The 20,771-nt window shown below is 39.0% G+C and overlaps 1 protein-coding gene across 4 annotated transcripts in view; it reads right to left on the bottom strand.

Annotated features, from left to right (window-relative positions):
• LOC122664213 (transcription initiation factor TFIID subunit 2) overlaps positions 1–20,771 on the bottom strand; it is a 93,696-nt gene that overhangs the window by 46,598 nt on the left and 26,327 nt on the right. For 3 of the 4 annotated variants that reach the window (XM_043859937.1, XM_043859939.1, XM_043859940.1), the window contains 10 exons: positions 13,564–13,648; positions 13,356–13,447; positions 9,261–9,386; positions 9,132–9,185; positions 8,840–8,908; positions 7,143–7,240; positions 6,671–7,018; positions 6,481–6,580; positions 4,687–4,812; positions 4,543–4,599 (listed from right to left, as the gene is read on the bottom strand). In XM_043859937.1, the coding sequence (XP_043715872.1) occupies positions 4,543–4,599; positions 4,687–4,812; positions 6,481–6,580; positions 6,671–7,018; positions 7,143–7,240; positions 8,840–8,908; positions 9,132–9,185; positions 9,261–9,386; positions 13,356–13,447; positions 13,564–13,648 (1,155 nt within the window). The remainder of the gene's footprint in view (positions 1–4,542; positions 4,600–4,686; positions 4,813–6,480; positions 6,581–6,670; positions 7,019–7,142; positions 7,241–8,839; positions 8,909–9,131; positions 9,186–9,260; positions 9,387–13,355; positions 13,448–13,563; positions 13,649–20,771) is intronic. The other variant, XM_043859938.1, reaches the window with a different exon arrangement.

Below are 20,771 nucleotides of genomic sequence, written 5' to 3'. Positions count from 1 at the left end.
TCCAGTACCGGGAGGTTCTTCTTCTTCTTCTTCAATCGAGTTTCTTCAAGCTGATGCTGCTGCCTTTGAAGGAGATCAAACCAGTAAGTAATTTTCGTTTCCTGCAAACATCCCTCCCTCTCCCTCCTACACTCGATCCCAATTTGAGTCCCATCTGACCATCTAAACCCTAGTTTTCAGCCTAGATCCTTAAACCTAAAACCCAAAACCCTAACCCTAATTCTGCAGATTTTCAAACTTAACCAAATCCAATTATTTTTATCCCATAATAACCTCCTAGACCTGCATATTAAACCTACATAAGACCCATTCCCAAATTCCCATTCTAAACCCTAGAATTAACCTAAAACCTAGGTGCTGTCCATTCAAACCAACAACCCCTTTTGCTATTGATCCTGTTATCTGGCTCCTAGTAGGTCTCCTACCTATCTAGGACTACATTACCAGTACCTCGGGAAGGGTCCCCAAGGGATGAACTTTGTGGACTAGAGAAGAGGGGGAGTAACTGGGTGAACCATAGTATTGCAACGACTGTCCTTTGATTGCACCATGGCATAAGCCTGCTCAAGTGTAGGGAATGGATTGCAGGTGAAGACATGAGCCCGAATCTGGTCAAACTCAATGGTAAGGCCATCGAGGAAGTCGAATACATGAAGACCATCTTCCCATCTTTCGAAGGCAGTAGCATCATCGCTAGTAGCAATAAAGGGCCCATAAAAATCGAACTGAGCCACATGCTACGCAGCTTGGAGTAATACTGGGAAAGAGATAATTCATGTTGTTTGGTAGCATGTATCTTTTAGCGAAGTTCATAGCATTGGGCAGCATTACTGACCTAGGAATAAGTGTCCTTGGCAATCTTCCAAATTTTGGCAGCGGTATCAAGAAGAAAATAACCCCCAGCGAATTCAGGATCCATGGAGTTGATGAGGTAAGATATCACAAGAAAGTTGGATGTCATCATCCATTTATCTTGAGCCGGACCAGCATCAATAGGCTTAACAGATGTTCATGTGATATAACCAGAAAGACCACGGGAACCAATGGCAAGGAAGCAGAACCGCGACCACATCAAGTAATTTAATGAAGCTCGCAGGGAACGAAAGGAAGTCACGCTAATTAGCCCCTTCGTGTCCAGTAGATGCGGTGGAGATCCCAGGATCAGTTATAGTTGCTAGTCAGGGAAGAACTCAACAAATCATCAACACTCCCAAGGGATCCCGAGAAAAAAACATCAACAAATCCCAACGAAGATGGATTTAAAACATGGCAGGGATAACAACCCTTGGTGGGAGATAACTCACCACCAAGGGTGAAGAGAAGAAGGTGGTAGCAGGTGGAGTCGTGACTGAGAGAAGGAAGCAATGGCAATGGCAGTGGTGCTTGGCACTGGCGGCGAGACCGAAAAGGAGAGAGAGGGTCGGTGGAAGCTGGCGATGGTACCAGCAGTGTCTGGAAACGCTATAGGCGAGAGAGAGAGAGAGAGAGAGACGGGAGATGTGGTAGTGGCTGGCAGCACAAAAAACGAGAAAGGGAAGAAGAAAGGGAAAGCTCTAGGGTTTTGTGATGGTAAGCATTAGGGCTCTGATACCATGTTGAGAATATGAATAATGGTTTGTGACTTTAAGATCACAGCCCCTCTTTATTTATAATGATAGTAGGAACATTATAGAATAGGTACAAGGACTGAAATACCCCTATGACAAAAATACCCTTGAACCCATATTAGTACCAACCCAGTAAAAGAACCTACACAAAGCCCAAACCCATTCTTCTACCACACAGCAAATGGAGAGAAAGAGAAGGCACAATTTCAGAGCCCATAAAGGCAGCCCCAACCCCCAAAAGAAATAAAATTAGGACGTGAATTGCAACATTGACAACCAAAGAAGTGGCCTGCTTTTTTTTGGCACAAATTAACACTACCAAACAAAGAGATTCACAAGTAAACAGGAACTCCGTAGAACTAGGAAAACCATAAAACTAAAACCCATCAGGACCACCACCAGCAGGATCACTATAATGAGACTATGATGCAAAACTTCACTAACAACCAACACTTGTCATACTTGACTGTCATAAGTTTCTAGTATAAGGAGTATTTCTGTAATCTGACCTTTAGGACATATTTGGGTTATTATTCAAGTATAAAGGTACTTTGCAATTTTGTTTAGGGCATTTTGTAATTTGGCTCGGGTAATTTTGTAATTTTCTATCTACTTGAAAGTAAAGTAATGCAAGCCCGATCTAGAAATTAGTGTTATTTTAATATCTTTTGGGTATGGGCTATTAATTCATTGAGTTTTTATTTGTGACGAAATGATTAAAAGGCCCAAAAGTGGGGGATCTAAAGGAGTGTACAAAAATAGATATTTAATAGTAATGGGTCCATAAGGTAGTGTAGTTGCCTTTAGTTCAGTCATTAAAGAATCCTCTTTTAGTTAGTTGGTTGGGGTCCAAGTAATCTAGAAGATTTAGGCTTCAACAATTATAATTAACTACGTATTTTAGAGTCCAGTAAGCAACCCATCAAAATAGACAGATTTGAATGAATGAAATAGTTGCTGAGTTTGTGTGTTGCAGTGCAAGCCTGTTGGCTGAATGCTTTCTCCCTCTCGGTTGGTCTCTTCCCCTACTTGATTCAATTTGAATCCTTTCTTCCAGGTTTGTTCCTTCTTATCTTCTTTCTTCTGTTTCTTCTTGTTAACTCTCTTCATACTGGCGGTACTTACAATCCCACAAGTTTGGTTTGATCTCGCCCGTCTCTTCCCCTTCTTCTTAAGATTTTTGGAGTGAGTCCCTCTCCTCTAGGTGACTCTAACCCTAGGTCATTATCCCCTGAAACATATCCTGCTTTGAGAACTCTGTCTGAAACTATCTCTGAACCTACACCCACCGTCAAGTTCTGTTTTCAGGGAGTTTTGTCTTCTGATTTCTGTTTCAAGTGATGGTTGGTCAGAACCAATAGTCCCATGCGTTGGGAAGCTTCTTCTAAAATCTTAGCACCCGATTGGACTCTATTTGAAAGAGTTCTCTCAACCGCAAGCCAATAAACTAACCAATGGTTTGTGATGTGGTAACTCATGAGGCTGAAGGTGACGCAGGTTTTGGCACAGGACAGAAACTTATTATTACCAAACACCCACACTTTCAAAATTGTTTCTATTTTTTCCTCATACTATTCTGAAATTCCAGAATTTTCCTCATTTATTTCATGTTTAATCCTAGAATCTGCTTTCTTACCTGAAAGAGGTCCTATATTTCAATACATTTACAAATTTACTATTGTCTCTTCGAGTTTTCACCTGTGGGCCCATAGCTACCCAAAATTAGAGTTTTGAAACCCTAGGTTGCATTAGCAGTTTTCTCTCCCTTTATCCATCTCCCCCTCCCCCTCCCCCTCCTCCCCTGTGTTCTCTTTTTCTTCGAAGTTACTGTTCACAATCCCAAAACAGAAGCTTTCCCTTACACTTTCCTTGTTTCTTGTATATTCCCTAAAACCCTAATACATCCTACACTTCTCTGACAACCTTTCTATTGTAGTTCAGCCTTAGATTTTGAAACACTAGGTTGTCCTACATCAGCAAGTTTTAGTTAATAATTGTAAGTAACTAATCACTTGTGTTACAAGTAGCTAGTTGCCTAAAGCAATAGGCGACGCCTTGATAACTATGCTTATGCTCCATATAAGTATATAACTAGTTCCTTGGGGCATAAGCAACAAAGGGATGTGGAAGTTCATGTCTATAGAAAGGCTTGTAAAACATTTTGTATGGGTGATTTTGCTAGGGAATGAAAATGTATTTTCTGCTGATGGCTGTTCACTCCATAGAGCTTTGATGTACTTCAAGGAGAGCAAGAGTTAACTGTTAAGTACTAAGTAGAAGCAATTCTACAACTATTTCCTTTTCAATTTTTTGTTACCTCATTACATTTCGCTGCTCTAGCTTTGTTAGACCATAACACACTTCAGACTGTTGTTTAGTTGCAAGTTTTCCCAATTGGTTCTAGCGTCAGATATTTGAAACAAACCAGCCTAGATTTTGTTTAAATCTACCCACCACCTTCCCTTGGGGTTTATTCCCATCATACTACCAAACTGACTACCTTGACCTTCTCTCCCCGCTACCAGCTGTATCTCTCAGATTGCTACTGGCCAAAACAAACAAGCTATGAAATTGTTCCCAAGTTACGGCGGTGTGGGGGGGGGGGGAACAAAAACAAGATTCTTCAAGTGAATAGAAGAGTTGATATCAGCACATGTTCATGTCACTAATGAGATACAAAGTTACAGATTGCAGGAAGGCCCACGCAGAGTTTCTAGTTTGCCAGGAAATTTCTGGCTGTTTTGCCCATAAGATTATCATTTATAACGATTAAATTAACACCTAACACACAAAAGCAAATACCGCTGACATCACCTTAAAATAAACATTCTATTAAAGGTAAAGGAATAGAGGGAGTTCTATATACAACAAAGACAGAAGATTATATGAGGTTTACAAAACTATGAAACAGAGGAAAGGCAACGGATCAGAATACCTCAGACGCTGTATGAGCTAATGCAAAAGCTGCCTCTATTCGGACTCTCCAAAAGGCCTAGCACCAGGAAGAAAACAATATATATAAATCAGAATTATAACAAGAGAATCAAAACAAAAAGTACCTTAAAAGTTGAAGAGATACCTTTGAATCGCTGAGGATATTATTCAGAGCATTCACGACTGAAAAAGAATACTGTGGTAAGGCCCCCAATGTTGCAATTGCTTGTGACTGAGCAACGACGTCTTTTTCCTTCTCCAATTGATTAATCTGAAATAGACATTGTAATGTTCAAAATTCCTATCAAAATGGTCAAAATTTGGCGAAATATTTTGGTTTTGATGGAGCTAGATACAAAATCACATGCAAAACACACAAAAAAATACAATATTTCATTGAAATGAGCAAAGAGAAATGATTGAATTGTTAAAATTATGTCACATGTCTTCATATAAAGTACCAAATTTCGAGTCGAAATTGATGAAATGAGTCAAAATTGTCAAAATTTGGGAAAAGAGTTGAATTTGCTTGAACACTTGAAATTTGTACAAAAACTTAAAATCTTTAGGGATTCAAATCCCTCCCAAACTCATCTAAGCTCCCATGAGAAGATTCCACAGATATATTTGGGTTGAAACTTCAAGAGAAAGGTATGTCCCTAAATCTTATCATCTTGGTTCAATTTTTTTTCTAAAATTTGAGCAATGTTTGAATGCTTACACTAGTAAAATAGGGTGTGGAACCAAACCCCCACTCTGAGTATTCTTTTTTTTTTTACATCTAGTCATTCATATATGCATATTTACGCTTTAAAAACCATCCCTACAGCTTCATTTTAAAACTTTAGTATTTGCCTTATTTCCCCTCATTTTTCTCAACCATTTCAACGAATCTCATCCATTTTGATTTCGATAGGGCTTGAATTAATTTACCCTGTCAAAATCTCAAACCTTAGATCAACAAATAACAATGCAACAGTCAATTAGAGAAAGTGGAAGAACAGAAGGTGCATTTTAGAGAAATGCATCCCATCAATCACTACTGTAGGATTAAATCTGTGTCAATGTCATGCACATCCTGAGCACTAGAAGACCAACAAAAAATTACAGAACTGCAACCAAGGATTTTAGAATTGGTGATTCTTGCCGGGATCAGGCATGGACCATCCAAGTGCTTCAGCTAGATCCGCTGATCCAAGCTAAATTTCAGTAAGCATTGGCCAATTGAGACGAACCAGACCCCTATCCCGATCCCTGGATCCTCCATTGCAAAGTAAAAACTTCATTAACTAACTAAATGTAGCACAGGTTCGTAACTGTCACAAAAAGGAAAAAATTCGATAATACAACTATTAAGTGGAAAGAGGGAAGATACAGAGACAGAACTAGAGATTCAGAATTGGGACATACGGCATTAAAACTTAAAAGAGTGTGCATGAAACAAGCACAAAATATTTTTACCATCCCAAACAAAATGCAAAGGAATTAGCTACCCATAGCAATTTTTCCTTAGTTGTTAAGAACATGCACATGCATAGCACGACATGTACCCAAAAATGCAAAAAAACAGTAAATTTGTCGAATATTATAAATATAGGGAAAGATCATTCATCCAGGAACATAAAATTATTATGATAAATTTAACAGTACATAAAATATAAATAAGAATTTACAGATGGCAGTATAGCAATTAACACTAAAATACAAACCTTACAAGGTTCCAAGGAGTCAATGATTGAAAACTTAAATTATGTAAATTTAAAAACTCTAACTATGTAGATATTAAAACTATGAACATTAATCATTTGGATCATTTGTTGACTTCAAAAAAAGTTCATCATTATACCCTGTTAACACATAGAATGATTAGAAAAGCAAAAGATAAATGTAAAATAACCTCTAACTGCAACAAAAAAAAAAGGGGTTAAAATCCCCTTACCCACATCTGGATGGGTTGATTAAAATTAATTTCCGCAAGATATTCCATTTCCGGATCAGCCCTGATCCATAGTAAAGGAGATTCCACACTGCACAAAGAACTAACTGCATCATACTTGATACGGAAGTCAAAAACACCTGCTTTGATATTAGAACTTGACTTTTAGAGACAAAACAAGATCATAACATACTTAGAACGCATATCTACAGAAGCAACAACTTCCCCATTATCATCTGAGCCATCAGGTTTGGAGCCTTTCTTAGGCTTCTGAATGCGCCTCGCAGCAAGCTTCGAGTGCAATTGTATTTCTAGCAACTGCCAAGACTCTCCAGCCATGGGAAGAATTGGATGGTCATACATTCCATCAAGTTCGTGAACTCTAATGCTCATCATCCCAGGCCACCCAACATCACCTTCTCGGGTTTCAGATTCGGGAATACCATTAGGAATTGATGTAATTGAGTCCAGCATAGCTGTGCAGCCTCGAAGAACCGCCAATTCAATCAAATTTTTCCTTTTGTTATAAGACAATCCCATCCTTCAAAAAAAAAAAAAAAAGGAATAACAAAAGTAAAAACATTAAATAAAGGGAATCAGTTATAGATGCAACTCAAGCAAAAAAGGTGACGAAGGTGAAAAAGTCAGTTTAAATGGCATCCAACCTTAGGACAGGACATCCACAAGATCCCACCCAACGAGGAAAAAATTCTTTAAGAAAAGGACGCTCAAGATTGCCGACCTTATTAGCAAACTGTCGGAACTGCATCACAAAATTAGAAATAAAAAAGGACAAATTGAGGACTATAGAAACACGCGACAACATCATGATATTATCTTCATCCTTTTAGATGAATAACAATTAAATATGATATCTCCAGATACTTGAAAGTGAAATACAAAAAGAGCCATTTTCATATCGCTGAAGTAATTAATTTTAAATACAAACCTTAAAGAGAATATATTTATCGAATATAATTTGATTAAAATGCAACTAGCATGACGAAGATTCTAATTAACAGACAGTTTGCATCAAATGAAACCCTTCCCCTAACATTTAGTTTTTAAAAGTGACATAAGAAAATATTTTGTTTTCACACAAGGTAAAGAATTTTATTTCACAGTACATATAAGCGCATGCCTACGTTATTCAGTAATCTTATTAAAGTTACCTCAGGTCCTCAAAATTTTACATCCTTGTTGCCAAGTAAGAGAATCAAGTCAAAATCTATAAATCCATGAACTTTTACGTGATCCATGAACTAGTTGATGGCACATGCAAAGCACAACCAACAAGCATGTGACAATATGTCTAGTACATGTGCATAGGTAGTTCATTTCATGAAATTGTTTCACAGCTTTGAAGTTTGAAATCAATATACTGTACACCAAGAAGGCAAGAATAAAGATTTTGATCTGTTCATTAAGTTTTGAAATAGAGTGTTACATGGATCTTGAAGGAATCTTTAAAGGATGTGTTACGAGCATCTGTAAAATTTTAAGTTGAAGGTAGAAAAGGGAAAAAGCAAGTAGGAGCTTGAAACGGCAAACTCTCCATTTTGAAGTAGGAGCTTTAAAATGGAAAACTCTTTTTTTTTGGTAAGGGATAATGGATAGGATTGAGAAAGATATCCCACAAAGAGAAAGAGAGAGAGATGGGAAATGGGAACATAATATGTTGTTGGTCCATAAAGACTACAATGAGATTTTAGAGTATCTTTGAAATATTTCTTCAATTGAAAGACTGAAAAGGAAACAAAGAAGCAAGAACATTGAAATGGCAGACCGTCCTCTTGTTATTATAATGGATAAAAGATAATAATAGTTTGGGTACATAGCGCTCCATGATCCAAAAGAAAGATTATAAGTTGATCAAGTATGTTTGAAATTTTCCTCAAGTTGAGGGGTGAAAAAGGAAACAAGCAAGTAGCCAACCCCTTTTCATAAACAGCAATATATAATATGAGAATTCATACAAGCTAGTAATAATATATGAACAAAAATTGTATTTAATTATCTATAATGCAAATAAACGAAGGTGGAAGAACCTCCAAACTAGGAATAATACTTCTAAAATGATTAGACAAAAGACTTCAACAAGATGCATTAAGAGCACGGAAGAACAACCTAGAAAGTTCATGAATACAAAGTCGTTTTTTTTTTTTTTTGAAAACGAGGACACTAACGGGATATACAAGTACTAATAAAATTGGAGATAAGAAAATACATAGAGGTAATGAATCATAGCGACAAGAAGAAGAATGAAAATCATACCTTATTGATGAAAATAAAATACAGCACATGGAAGAGTAATGCATATCATCACAAGAATAAATTACTAACTCTGATAGGCTGCAATTACCTCCTTTGTACTAAGGGTTCTCAAGGGATGAGCTGTATGTTGAGCCCTAAGAATTATCATCTGCAAAATCTGAATATTTGATGGAAACAAAACCCAAAACAGGATGTCATTCAGAGATTAGAAATCCAACACCCTAATTCTATGCATGTGACCCAAAAAACCATGATAGAAACAAAAATTGAAAAATAATATATTTCGCCCAAAGATAGTTATCGGAAGGGGGAAAATACAGATTAATCACTAACAATAGCAAAAAGCCAGAATAAACTGCTTCTAGAGCCTCAGCCCTCACCTTACGAAATGACTCGGGCCCCATCTGTTTTTCCAACATTTGAAGAACCGCCACCTGTCAATAGAGACATGTAAAACAAGAACATGAAGGATATAGAGGGGACCTCAAAAGGCAGCAAAATTAACTTACAGACTTCCATGATCGAATCTTGCCATATAAACCCATGCATTGAGTCCCATACAGGCTTGACAAAGAAGCAGAGGAGCTCAAAGCGATTGCACCATTGACATCTGCCTTGCAAACAGTACAGTTGGCCTGCACTTGATAAAAATAGAAAAACACAAATAAGTGCAAACTTTGCAATTAAAGAACTAGAGCAGTCCAGGAGGCCAATTTCTAGGCTTGTTAAAGGAAAAATAAAGACTGAGACAAGTTTATCAGCTTTAACACTCAGACAAAACTTAGCATTGGAAGAATTTGTAGCTAATCAATAAAGAAAAATAGGGTGCTCAAGTGAGTGAGACCAAATTCAGAGAAGGTACTAAAAAAGAACATTAAGAAATCCAGGTTTATTTTCATGGCATACAATGTGAGATGAATGAGAGGAATGTCTCAAAAGATTCTTACCGGTGGTGAATGATTAGGCAACACCAGCAAACATATGGTAAATTATATTTCCCTGGTACAATTTTTTTTTAAAAAGGGAAAATTGTGATGCAAATCAGAGGAAGGAGAAAGAAGGCTTGCAACTCTATTACAAAACCTGCAGATCTGGCTTTTTCTGAGGCTTATGGCTTAATTCTGGTTCAGGAACTGAACCAACTGGAAGGCCCAGTCCTGGGACTCAAAAGTAAAGCTTGCGATTAGAAAAATCTCCTAAATTGCAGGCGATAAACTCTCAGATTCTGCAGCCTGCGTGCAGGAAGCTTGGTGGGGCCTGTGGAGGAAGATTAGGTGTTTGCGGTTACTATCTCCAATAAAACTAGAAACTTATCCCAAGTCCAAGCTGTGCCTGGCATGTGAAGATCTCTTATCTCTTGAAGACAACAGCTGTGGGCCCAATTAAAGAGGTGATTGTGTGGATTAAAGATTCCTAGATTTTAGGAATCATATCTCCAAGTAACATGGAATTCTTTCTTTAGTTAGTTATTTATTTTAAGAGATTGTAATCAGGCCACGCAGAAAATATATCATCATTGTTTATTTTATTAGTTTCGTTTTTTAGTCGAAGTTGCTGTTAGCATAGGTTTCAGTCATTGGGTCTTTTATTTAAACAATGTACTGATAAAATAGAAGAAACGATTTGAGAAATAATTTAGCATTGAACTTTTGAGTTCTGTGAGAGACAGAAAACAGTTCTTTGGGATCCAGAACTGCTCGATTGTGGGATGCCAACGATGGAGATTGGTGAGAGGCCTCTCTCTATAGCTGGTGAGAAGCCAACATATCCTTTTACCTTTCTTCTTTCATGTGTAAACAAAATTAAAAAAGAGTGTAAGAGAATTTTGTTCTTAAAACGGCAATCCTGTTATGATTGATCACTCGCTAGCTTTACTGCTTCAGGATTGATCCTGCATTAAATTGCCTTTACAGCTTACACTGTCCCATTTTGGAAGAGCTTTCTAAAAGGTCCATCATTTTGAGCCACGTTGACAGATGATGTAGCAATTTCGTCCTTGGATACAGAGGGCACATGAACTGCATTAGCCAGGTGTCAACTTTCAGAACTTAATTCAACCAAATACCCTCCCACGCGGCCACGCATTGACATGTATCCCTTTGTATGTCTATGCACACCTATGGTACTTCAACCACTACTGTGCACTCTCCCATAGTCCTGGATTTTCAAGGATCTATTTTGCCACTTAGAAAACTCTGTGATCCAGTAGGCCCTCCCATAGTCCTGGATTTTTAAGGATCTATTTGCCACTTGGCTAACTCCGTGATGTAGTAGCAATGCCTTAGACCATTACAAACCCATTCGGAGGCATATCAGGATGAACCGGGTCCAACTATGGTTGGCTGGTTGGTTCAGTAGGATATTTTGGGAGCTTTATTTTATTTGGAAAAATATTTAATCGATTATTTTGAGTAGGATAGGAAGGAAGAGTTTAGCAAGTTTTGGAGTTTCTTTTTTATAGTAATCCTAGTAGAGTTGTTTTCTTATTGGAGTCTTTTTCTTTACTTATTATATGTTTGTAATCAACCAATTTAGAAATAGTTCAATATGGAATGAAAATTGAGTTGTACCACACGGGTGAGTGTCATACTGTCATATGCGCTACCTTCTCTCCCCCCCCCTGCGATTCTGAACACGTCCCTCCCAGGTGTGCTCTCTCTTATTTCTTCTTCTGTGCTTAGTTCTCCTCCTCCTCTCCTCTTCTCTTCCTAACCCGTTTCTTGTCTTCACTTCCTGATATCATTCTTTGCTGGTATATCCTATTCTGGGCGGTAGTTGCAGCCCAGGAGAACCAAACTGTCCTCCCTTACCCCTAACCCTTTCACCTTCAAACTTGGGGGCTGGAATCCTTACCCTAGGGAGACCTAAGGCCTAGAGTTTTATCCCAAACCAACTCTCCTGCTGTGAGATATCTCCTTGAGTTTAAACCTGGTTCTAGAGTTACATCCCGGCCTGATTTCAGAACTTTTCTTCAACTGTCGGGCTTCAAATTTGGATGCTTGATGTGTTGGTTAAACAAGACAGTGAGCTAGGAATCTTCCCTAAAATTTCAGTTCAATCCAATACCAAGTGGAAGAGTTCTCTCCATCGTAGTCTTGCTGGTTTTTCCACCCCTGGTTGATGGAAAAGAGATTGAAGACAACCTCATATAGTGATGTCTTTTATCCCTTATTTCATTATTTCCAGTTACCCCTCCTGACTTTCCTAACCTTGCCCGTTCCAACAGCCCTTCCAAGCTGCTGATTCAAATAGGGCAACTCAGAATCACCAACCAAACCGGAAACTCAATCCCAAAATTCAGAGTGGAAAATAGCAGAAGGCAGGTTCTCTGGATGTTGGCAAATGGGCATGAGAAGGAGCACCGTTCCCTACTGGAGATCCTTTACTAAAGCCCCAGGAAAGCCACCTCTTCTTCATTTTGCTTTTCTGTCCAAGGCTCTTTTGGAGCGGAATGAATTCTGCTAATGTGTACGGAGTTTAGATGAACTCAGGGAGGGCCTTAGGGCTGCTGCCTCTCATGCCACTGCAGAATTGGGGGTTTGGAACAACTTTGACAAATCCTTTAGTTACTTTCGTTCTAAGATTACCCCTGTTCAATAAATATAACTCCATTTTGCATCCTTTTCCTATTTAGTTACCAAATACTTATGACTTGCAGATATAAGTATTTACCACTTCAGTGGACCCATAGCGACCAAAATCTAGGGTTTTCGAACCCGTGGTCGCATCACTCCGACTTAGCTGAAGATTGACATGTGATCAAGAGACTTAGGGTCTACCTGTCCATAAAATTTGGGCCTACACTGATCTGCCACATGGCAGTTTTTTGGGACCGTTTATGTAATAGGCTTCTTAAGTGGACCATGTAGGAAACCTTTACCCTTTTAAAAAAGGGACCGAGCATCAGATCATTCAGGCAAAAAGGTTTGTGGTTCAACAGCTGACCAACTAGTCCAGCAGTCCAAACGGTTTGATGTCAATTAGTTTAGTATAAGCTTGTGTTTGTAATTAATAAACAATGATCAATAGCTAAGAAATAACCAACAACATATTGATTGGGATTGCATCACATATGTTGCATCAACAGTTCAAGTCTTGTCACTTACATGAGGTACCTCCAAACTGTTTTCAAAATAATATACATCACGGTCAAACAGCTGGACCAAGCAATTGAAACAATAAGTCCAACTTGTCAATGGCTTCTGACTACCCTTATGTCAGCAATCACCACAATCAGCACATTACAACAAATCCTCTAAAAAGGTCAACAATTTGAACAGCCAACCACAGTCCAACAGTCTGTGAAAACGCTGCCCCAGAGTTTGGTATTCTAACTCATCTTGCACCTTTTCTTTAAGTTTTCCTATTCCATTTTATTCCTAATGCCTTGCAAGATTTTGGGGACATTGTATATTTATGAAACAAATGGTGCCCCCAAGGCAATGAATAATCATGAACACCATGCTCTGCACTGATGTATGGTGCAGATTGCATTAGAACCAGTCATTTGCCTCAACTCTAAACAATTACTGACCATTGCTTCTTCAACATGGGCCATTTTTTAGACAGGAAACTACTTATATCAATGCCCAAAGAATACAAACCTTGTATCGACGATAACGTGCCTCATTATTTCCAAGAAATCTCTTAATAAATGAATCAGTGAGAAATCCAGCAAGACCATCCAACAGCCATTCTGCAATCAAATAACCAGTCATATGGGAAGCAAACAATTTTTCTTATTAGATATGACTTCAACTACACGTAAAATTTAAACCATAAGACTGCAATTAGCAGATTCCAGAAAATTACCATCATTTGGTGCTTCAGCAGTGATGTATACTCCAAACCACTGTCTAGCAAGGGCAAAAGCAAGTTTTATCCTTGTATCTATGGTCTGTTTCAAAAGATCGTAATGGAATGTTAAAAGAGCCCTCAACCAATTGGGTCAAGAATGCACCATGAAGTAAAACATTAACAAGAACTAATTCAGATAAGTTAACTGATATTAGTTCAAAATTTTGAACGAAACAATCGAAATATTTCAGTTTTCATGGACCTTATTTCAGTTTTGGTGGACCTGAAAACGAAATCACGTGAAATACAAATAATACAATATTTTGTCAAAATTAGCAAAATGAAATTGGAGAAATATCGAAATTTTGGCCAAAATAATCAAAATGTCCTCATCCTTCATATAAAATACCAAATTTCAGGTTGAAATGAGTTGAAATCAGCAAGACGAATGGAAATTAGGAAAATGAGTCAAATTGAGAGCACTTCAAAATTGTTCAAAAATTTACAAATCTGTCAAGAATCAAACCTCTCTCAAATTCATCTAAGCTCACAACAAGAAAGATTGCATAGAGAAATTTGGGTTGAATCTTCAAGAAAGAGTATATTTGGCCGATTAACAGTAAGGTACATAAGTTTCCCAACTAATCTTCTATACCGATGTACATTTGTAAAGTCCTCACTCTCACTGGTCCCAAGCTTGTGATGGGAATCCATGGGAGTATCTGCTGGTTTGGATCATGGAAAACGAACTCGGTCAAAACCAACCAAAACCACCGAGATATCTCGGTTTCGCAAGATGAGAAAGAGTGCGAGTTTAAAAAGTTCAAGGTTTCGGTTGGTTTCGGTCGAAACTGGTCGAAACCAGTTGAACCAAACCAAACCGGGACTTAAAAATAGCAAGTTTCGCTAGCAAGTTTTGATCGAAACATAGGAGAACTCGGTGGGAGTTTGGCTAAAAAGTGTGGATTTCTTTGCATATTTCATTCGTTTGGTGCATCTACAACCTACATCAATTCTCTTAATCCAGTGTGTGAACCTCTCTTCTCAAAGGTAATAGTGTTATGGTACCAAAAAACAAATTGGCCTCAAAGCATGTCATGGGATACATATGTGGTACATTCAGAGGAACGGCTCCGAAATATTCAATGGTACGCAGCTCGTGAATTGGACCCACCAAAAAACTCAGAATGGAATGAGCGAGTGTTGACTGTTGAGCACCTTAATGTTTTATTTGGATAACATGTATTACTCAGTGTTCTTGTACTTTAGCTTTATGTGAACTAAGTATTTATAATACCAGATTTAGTGTATCCTTCAGCGCACACTAGTAAACTTGGGCCAATAACCACAAGTGCCATTTTGAGTGTTTTTTTTTTGTGAAAATAGTTCGTACATTATGTTTAGAATATCAAAAATAGGCAGTATACAAAAATCAGACCTAAAAAACTATTTCTGAGCCTCGAAACCACAATCTCGAGTTCGCTGGGGAAAAAGTACTAGGTTTCGACCTGGTTTTGGGCTGGTCGAAACCCGAGAATTAGAACCTTGATTTGGAAGCAAGCATTCCAGTCTCAGATAGAAGGTCAAGAACATATTTCCTTTGAGAAAAGCAAACACCTTTCTTGCTACGTAAAACTTCAACACCAAGGAAGTACTTGAGAACGCCCAAGTCTTTCATCTGAAAATGCTAATGAAGATATGATTTAACTTGAGCAATACCAGAAGCATCATTACCAGATATAATGATATCATCCACATAAACTACCATCACCACCACCTTTGAACTTTGGCGGCGAACAAACACAGAATGGTCTGAATAACACTCTGAGAACCCAAACTGAGTGACAATGGAGCTGAACTTATCAAACCATGCTCTTGGAGATGTTTCAACACATAGATTGCCTTACGAAGCTTGCACACTTTAGTAGAATTCTTCCCTTGAGGAACATACCATGGAGGTTGCTCTATATAAACCTCCTCTTGAAGATCACCATAAAGAAAAGCATTTTTGATATCCATCTGATACAATGGCCAGTCAAAGTTGAAAGCCAAAGAAATAAGAATACAAACAGAATTCAAGCAGACAACAGGCAAGAAAGTCTCAAAGTAATCAACACCAACCGGGCCTAGAGCCGCTCAACAGAACCATCTAGATTATATTTGATAGTATAGACCCATCGACACTTTACTAGATCCAGTTAATGGAACCAGAGTCCAAGCAGTTCTAGATAATAAAACATCCATCTCTATGTCCATTCCAGCCTTACAGCCAGAGTGAGAAAAAGCCTAATGATGGGTTTTAGGAACAAAGTTAGTAGATATAGCAGAAGCAAGTGAGTGATAGTGGGATGGAAGATGTGATAGTGGGATAGAAGATGTGAAATGGACATACTACTCAATAGGGTTAACAATTAAAGACTTGTGTGACTTTTGAGTACAAGAACGAATACCTTTACGAACAGCGACTGGTAAGTTGACAGAGCCTTTGGCATCAGGATCAAACTGAATGGATGGAGGAGCAGCATTTGCAGTAATAGATGGCATCGTCGGGACACTAGGAACAGCAATAGGTACAGTGGTATTCGAAACAGTAGTACTGGTAGTGGTGGTGGGTGGTATGGTAGGTCGATGGGGTCGTTGATAAACCTGAACTAGTTTAGGTGATGGTATGGGCATGGGAACTGGTAGGGGTGGACCCAAAAGATCTTCCTTGTTTCTTGTAGACCGTAAAGCAGAACTAGGAGAAAAATAAGTAGTTCAAAAAATGTTACATCAGCACTAATAAACTGTTTACTAGAGACTGGGTCAAAACATTTATACCCTTTCTGGGTTCTGGAGTAACCAAGAAAAATACATTTAATAGACCGAGGAGGTAATTTATCAATAGCAGGTTGGAGCTTGTGAACAAAGCACATACAACCAAAGACCCGTGGTGAGGAAGCAAATAAAGGATGATCAAGATAAAGAATAGAATAAGGAACTTTATTGTCCAAGACAGACGACGGCATGCGATTAATAAGATAACAGGCAGTAAGGACCGCATCACGCCAAAAACGTTTGGGAACATTCATGTGGAGCATAATAGATCGGGCAACTTCCAGTAAGTGTCTATTCTTGCGTTCAGCCACCCCATTTTGTTGTGGAGTGTATGAACTAGTTTGGTGAATTATATCATGAGTGAGACAAAAATCAGAGATCTCATTTTGGATGTACTCAAGAGCATTACCAGAACGATATATTTTAATGGACACATCAAACTGTGTTTTCATTTCTTGATAAAAAAATTTGAAGACAATAAGAAATTGAGATCTATCTTTCAACAGGTAAACCCAAGTAAAACAGGAGTAGTCATCCACAAAACTAACAAAATAAGAAAACCATAACCTATTATTGACTCAACACAGACCCCAAATGTCAAAGTGTACTAAAGAAAATAATGAAGAACTTCTAGGTGCATCAGGGGCAGGAAAGGAGGTACAGTGATGTTTTCCCAGTTCATAGGCTTCATACTCAAGACGAGATATAGACTTGCAACTAGAAATCATTAACTGGAGCTTAGGTAGAGACGGATGACAAAGACGTAAATGTCATTGCATGGAGGATGGTATGGTAATAGACGTAGTAGCAGTAGAAGGGCCCATGTCATCCAGGTAATACAGCCCATCGTGCTCAAGCCCTCCACGAATCATCTTCCTTGTCTGAAGGTCCTGAAAAAACACAGTAAGAAGGGTGGAAGGTTACAGAAAAGTTAAGGGATAGTAAGTTGACTGACAGATAAAAGGCTTAAAGGTAATTGAGGAACATGAAGAACATGAGAAAAGGTAATGGAAGATGTTGGAGAAACAATTTCATGACCAACTACCTTAGTAGAGGATCCATCAGCAAGGTTAACATTGGAGGAGGTTTGAACTTTATTCATTGAAGAAAACAAACTCGACTTACCAGTCATATGACACGAAGCACCTGAATCAATAAGTCAAGAGGTAGGAAGAAGGAAAAATAGTAGAGTTACCTTTATAGGCTAAGGCAATTGTAGAGGCAGAGGCAACTTCAAGTTGCTGAAGGCGTTTAACTAGCTGATTGTAATATCTGTTAGAAGTTATGTAATAAGGAGAGTTTAGGAACTAGTTTTATGTCTAGTTGCCTTATTATGTATTTTCTCTTTTTTATCCTTTTTTACCTTTTACCTCCCTAGGGAGGTGGATGTAATAATTCTCTTAATATCATTGAAATAATATAGAAGTGTAGAGATGTCTCTCCAACACTAAGCCATTACAACCGAACTCTTCTCTCTTTCCTTGTCTTCCTCTTCTTCTTCTTCCTTCCTCCTCCTTCAACTTCCTTTCCCTCTACTACTCACATGATAACCTAAAACTCAACTCAGTATCAGAGCTCTCAGGTTTGAGAGTCGTACCCCTCTTTTTCTGCTCCTCTTTTTCTCTCTTTGGAATCCCTTAAACCCTAGGATTCCAAAGAGAAGACCTCTATGTGAAACAGCTGTGAAGGAGTATGGAATAGGTTCTTTACAACCTATTTAGTTGTTTGAAGTCCATCTTTGAGCTCTATCGAAGCTCTCTTGAAATTATGAAGCTGCTTTGCAGATTTGGAGCTCCATCCAAGGTTACCCCCAGCCCCTAGTTGCAGGCCCTATATTTCTCTTTCTCGGCATGTGTTTGGATCTTGGAATAGCTCTCTAGGAACATACAAAGGTGCTTATTAGGCCCCATGTGTTCCTCCTTGATGAATGAGGATCTTGTTTGAGCATAGCTCATTTTCGTGGTACCACATTTCTGCCCAGGTAAAACCGAGACTGCTACTACTATCTTCTTCTTGCATTTGGAATGACATGGGCTTCCACCTTGGTTGAGGAGTGATTATGGGCACCTTTAAATGAAGTCTTGGAACTTGTTTAAGCTGGTATTGCCTCTTGGAAAATGTTTGGGTTCAGCTTAGTCCAGCTTATACCTGTTTTTTCTTCTTTGCTGGAATTTCTTTCTTGTGTTGGGTTCATATTTGAGTTGAGTGTGTACTCCCCACTTGTCTTTGGCACTCTTGTTTGTGCTTCCTTACAATATGGTTGATTCAGCTACATCTGAGCTTGGTTCGGCTGATGCACAGTCCACTCCAGCTCCTCCGTTTGCTTATGAGAACCCACATCCACAGATTTCCATTGTGAAGCTTGATAGCACTAATTACTTGGACTGGTCGCACTCTGTGAAGCTTTCCCTTAGGAGCGAAGGGAAACTTGGCTACATTACAGGCGCTATTAAAGCCCCAGGGCATGGTTCTCCTACCTATGAGAAATGGGAGACCGAAAACTCCACAATCATGACATGGCTAATCTTCTCTATGAAACCCGAGATTGGGAGAAGGTTTATACGAAAAGAAACTGCCAGTGCAATCTGGGACAGTGTCTCCCAGACTTTACACAGGGTAGGTGACTCTGCTAAGGTCTATTAGCTCCATCAAAAGATTATTGCAATGAGTCAGGGTGACAGGACTATTTCTGAGTACTACAATGCTTATATTAGTCTTTTGGAGGAGTATGACCACTACAAGAACCTCCAATTGACCAACCTAGAGGATGAAGCAAAGGTGTATCGCACTTTTGAAAAGGAGCGTGTCTTCACTTTACTTGGTGGCCTGAACCCTGATAATGAACCAATTAGGCTCCAGATCTTAGGCCGGTCCCCTCTCCCATCTCTTGATGAGGTTTGCAGTTACTTACAGAGTGAGGAGACCCGGCGTGTTGCTATGGCATCACCACCAGCATCATCTCTTGAGAGGTCAACCCCCAATTCTAGTTCTTTCCATAACACCCATGGAGGTGGTAAAGGCCAAGGGCCTAACAGTGAGGAAGGCAGAGCAGTGGAGACAGGTGGTGGTAATGGAGTAGGTCGAGACAAGTTTAAGTGTGACCATTGTGAGAGGTCTTGACACACCAAGGATAGGTGTTGGACTCTTCATGGCAATCCTTCTGGCACACAAGGTGGTGCTAGTGGTACTCGTGGTGGCCGTAGAGGGGGAGCTCGAGCACACTGTATGATGATTGAGGCTGATGCTACACCGGATAACTCCACTTTGGCAGATGCAGTGTTTCGCAGGGTCATGTCACAGCTGAGCACATCTCCTACACTTATAGTGGTCAACTCCTCGTCATCCTCCGCTTTGCAGGTCTCCACCTCAGCTTCTACTGCAGCCCAATCTTGGGTCATTGACTCTGGTGCCACTGACCACATGACTGGTACGTCCCATTATTATGATTCTTATACCATTTGCTCTGGTAAGGATAAGGTTAGGGTAGCTGATGGCTACCTTTCCTCCATCTCTGGTAAGGGCAGTATCCCTGTTACATACTTACATCATCCATTTCCCTTACTTCTGTTCTTCATGTCCCTAACCTTACTCTTAATCTTCTATCTGTGAGTCATTTAACTTAATCTTTGAACTGTTGGGCCACTTTTTTTCCTTCTCATTGTTTGTTTCAGGATTTGGTGTCGAAGAGGATTATTGGCAATGGTCGTGCGGAGCAAGGCCTTTATCTTTTTGAACCTTTATTGCCCACAGCTCAATCCTATGTGCGTGAACGTAATGATAGTAGTTCTGTGGATTCTGTTCTTTTATAACATCGTCGTCTTGGCCATCCATCTTTTGTTGTAATGAGGAAACAATTACCTCACTTATTTTCTTATATTGCCTCTTCTCATGTTTTTCAATGTGAACCATGTGTGTTTGCCAAACACTGTCGTTCACCTTATCCATATCATGGTAATAGATCTGCTTCTCTTTTTCAAATTGTGCATACAGATGTTTGGGGACCTTCCCCTACTACCTATTTATTTGGCTATCGTTACTTTGTTTTCTTTTATTGACGATTTTTCTCGTGCTACTTGGACTATTCTTATGAAACATAAAAGTGATGTCTGTGATGCATTTAAAAATTTTTATCAAATGATTCTTACTCAGTTTGATACTCGAATCAAAATTATTCGCTCTGATAAAAAGGGGGAGTACATGTTTGGTGGCCTCCAAACCTTTTTTTACTGACAATGGCATTATCCATCAGCTAGCGTGTGTTGACACCCCCCAATAAAATGGGGTAGCAGAGAGGAAAAATCGCCATTTATTGGAGGTCACTCGGAGTCTTCTCTTTGGCATGCATGTCCCTAAGACCTTCTGGTCTGAAGCTCTTCTCACTACTTTTTTTCTCATAAATCGCATGC

The sequence above is a fragment of the Telopea speciosissima genome, chromosome 6 (assembly GCF_018873765.1).
Source record: "Telopea speciosissima isolate NSW1024214 ecotype Mountain lineage chromosome 6, Tspe_v1, whole genome shotgun sequence".
NCBI lineage: Eukaryota > Viridiplantae > Streptophyta > Magnoliopsida > Proteales > Proteaceae > Telopea > Telopea speciosissima.
Note: the sequence above shows the minus strand (reverse complement) of the source record. Positions and strands in the feature narration are given on the sequence as shown.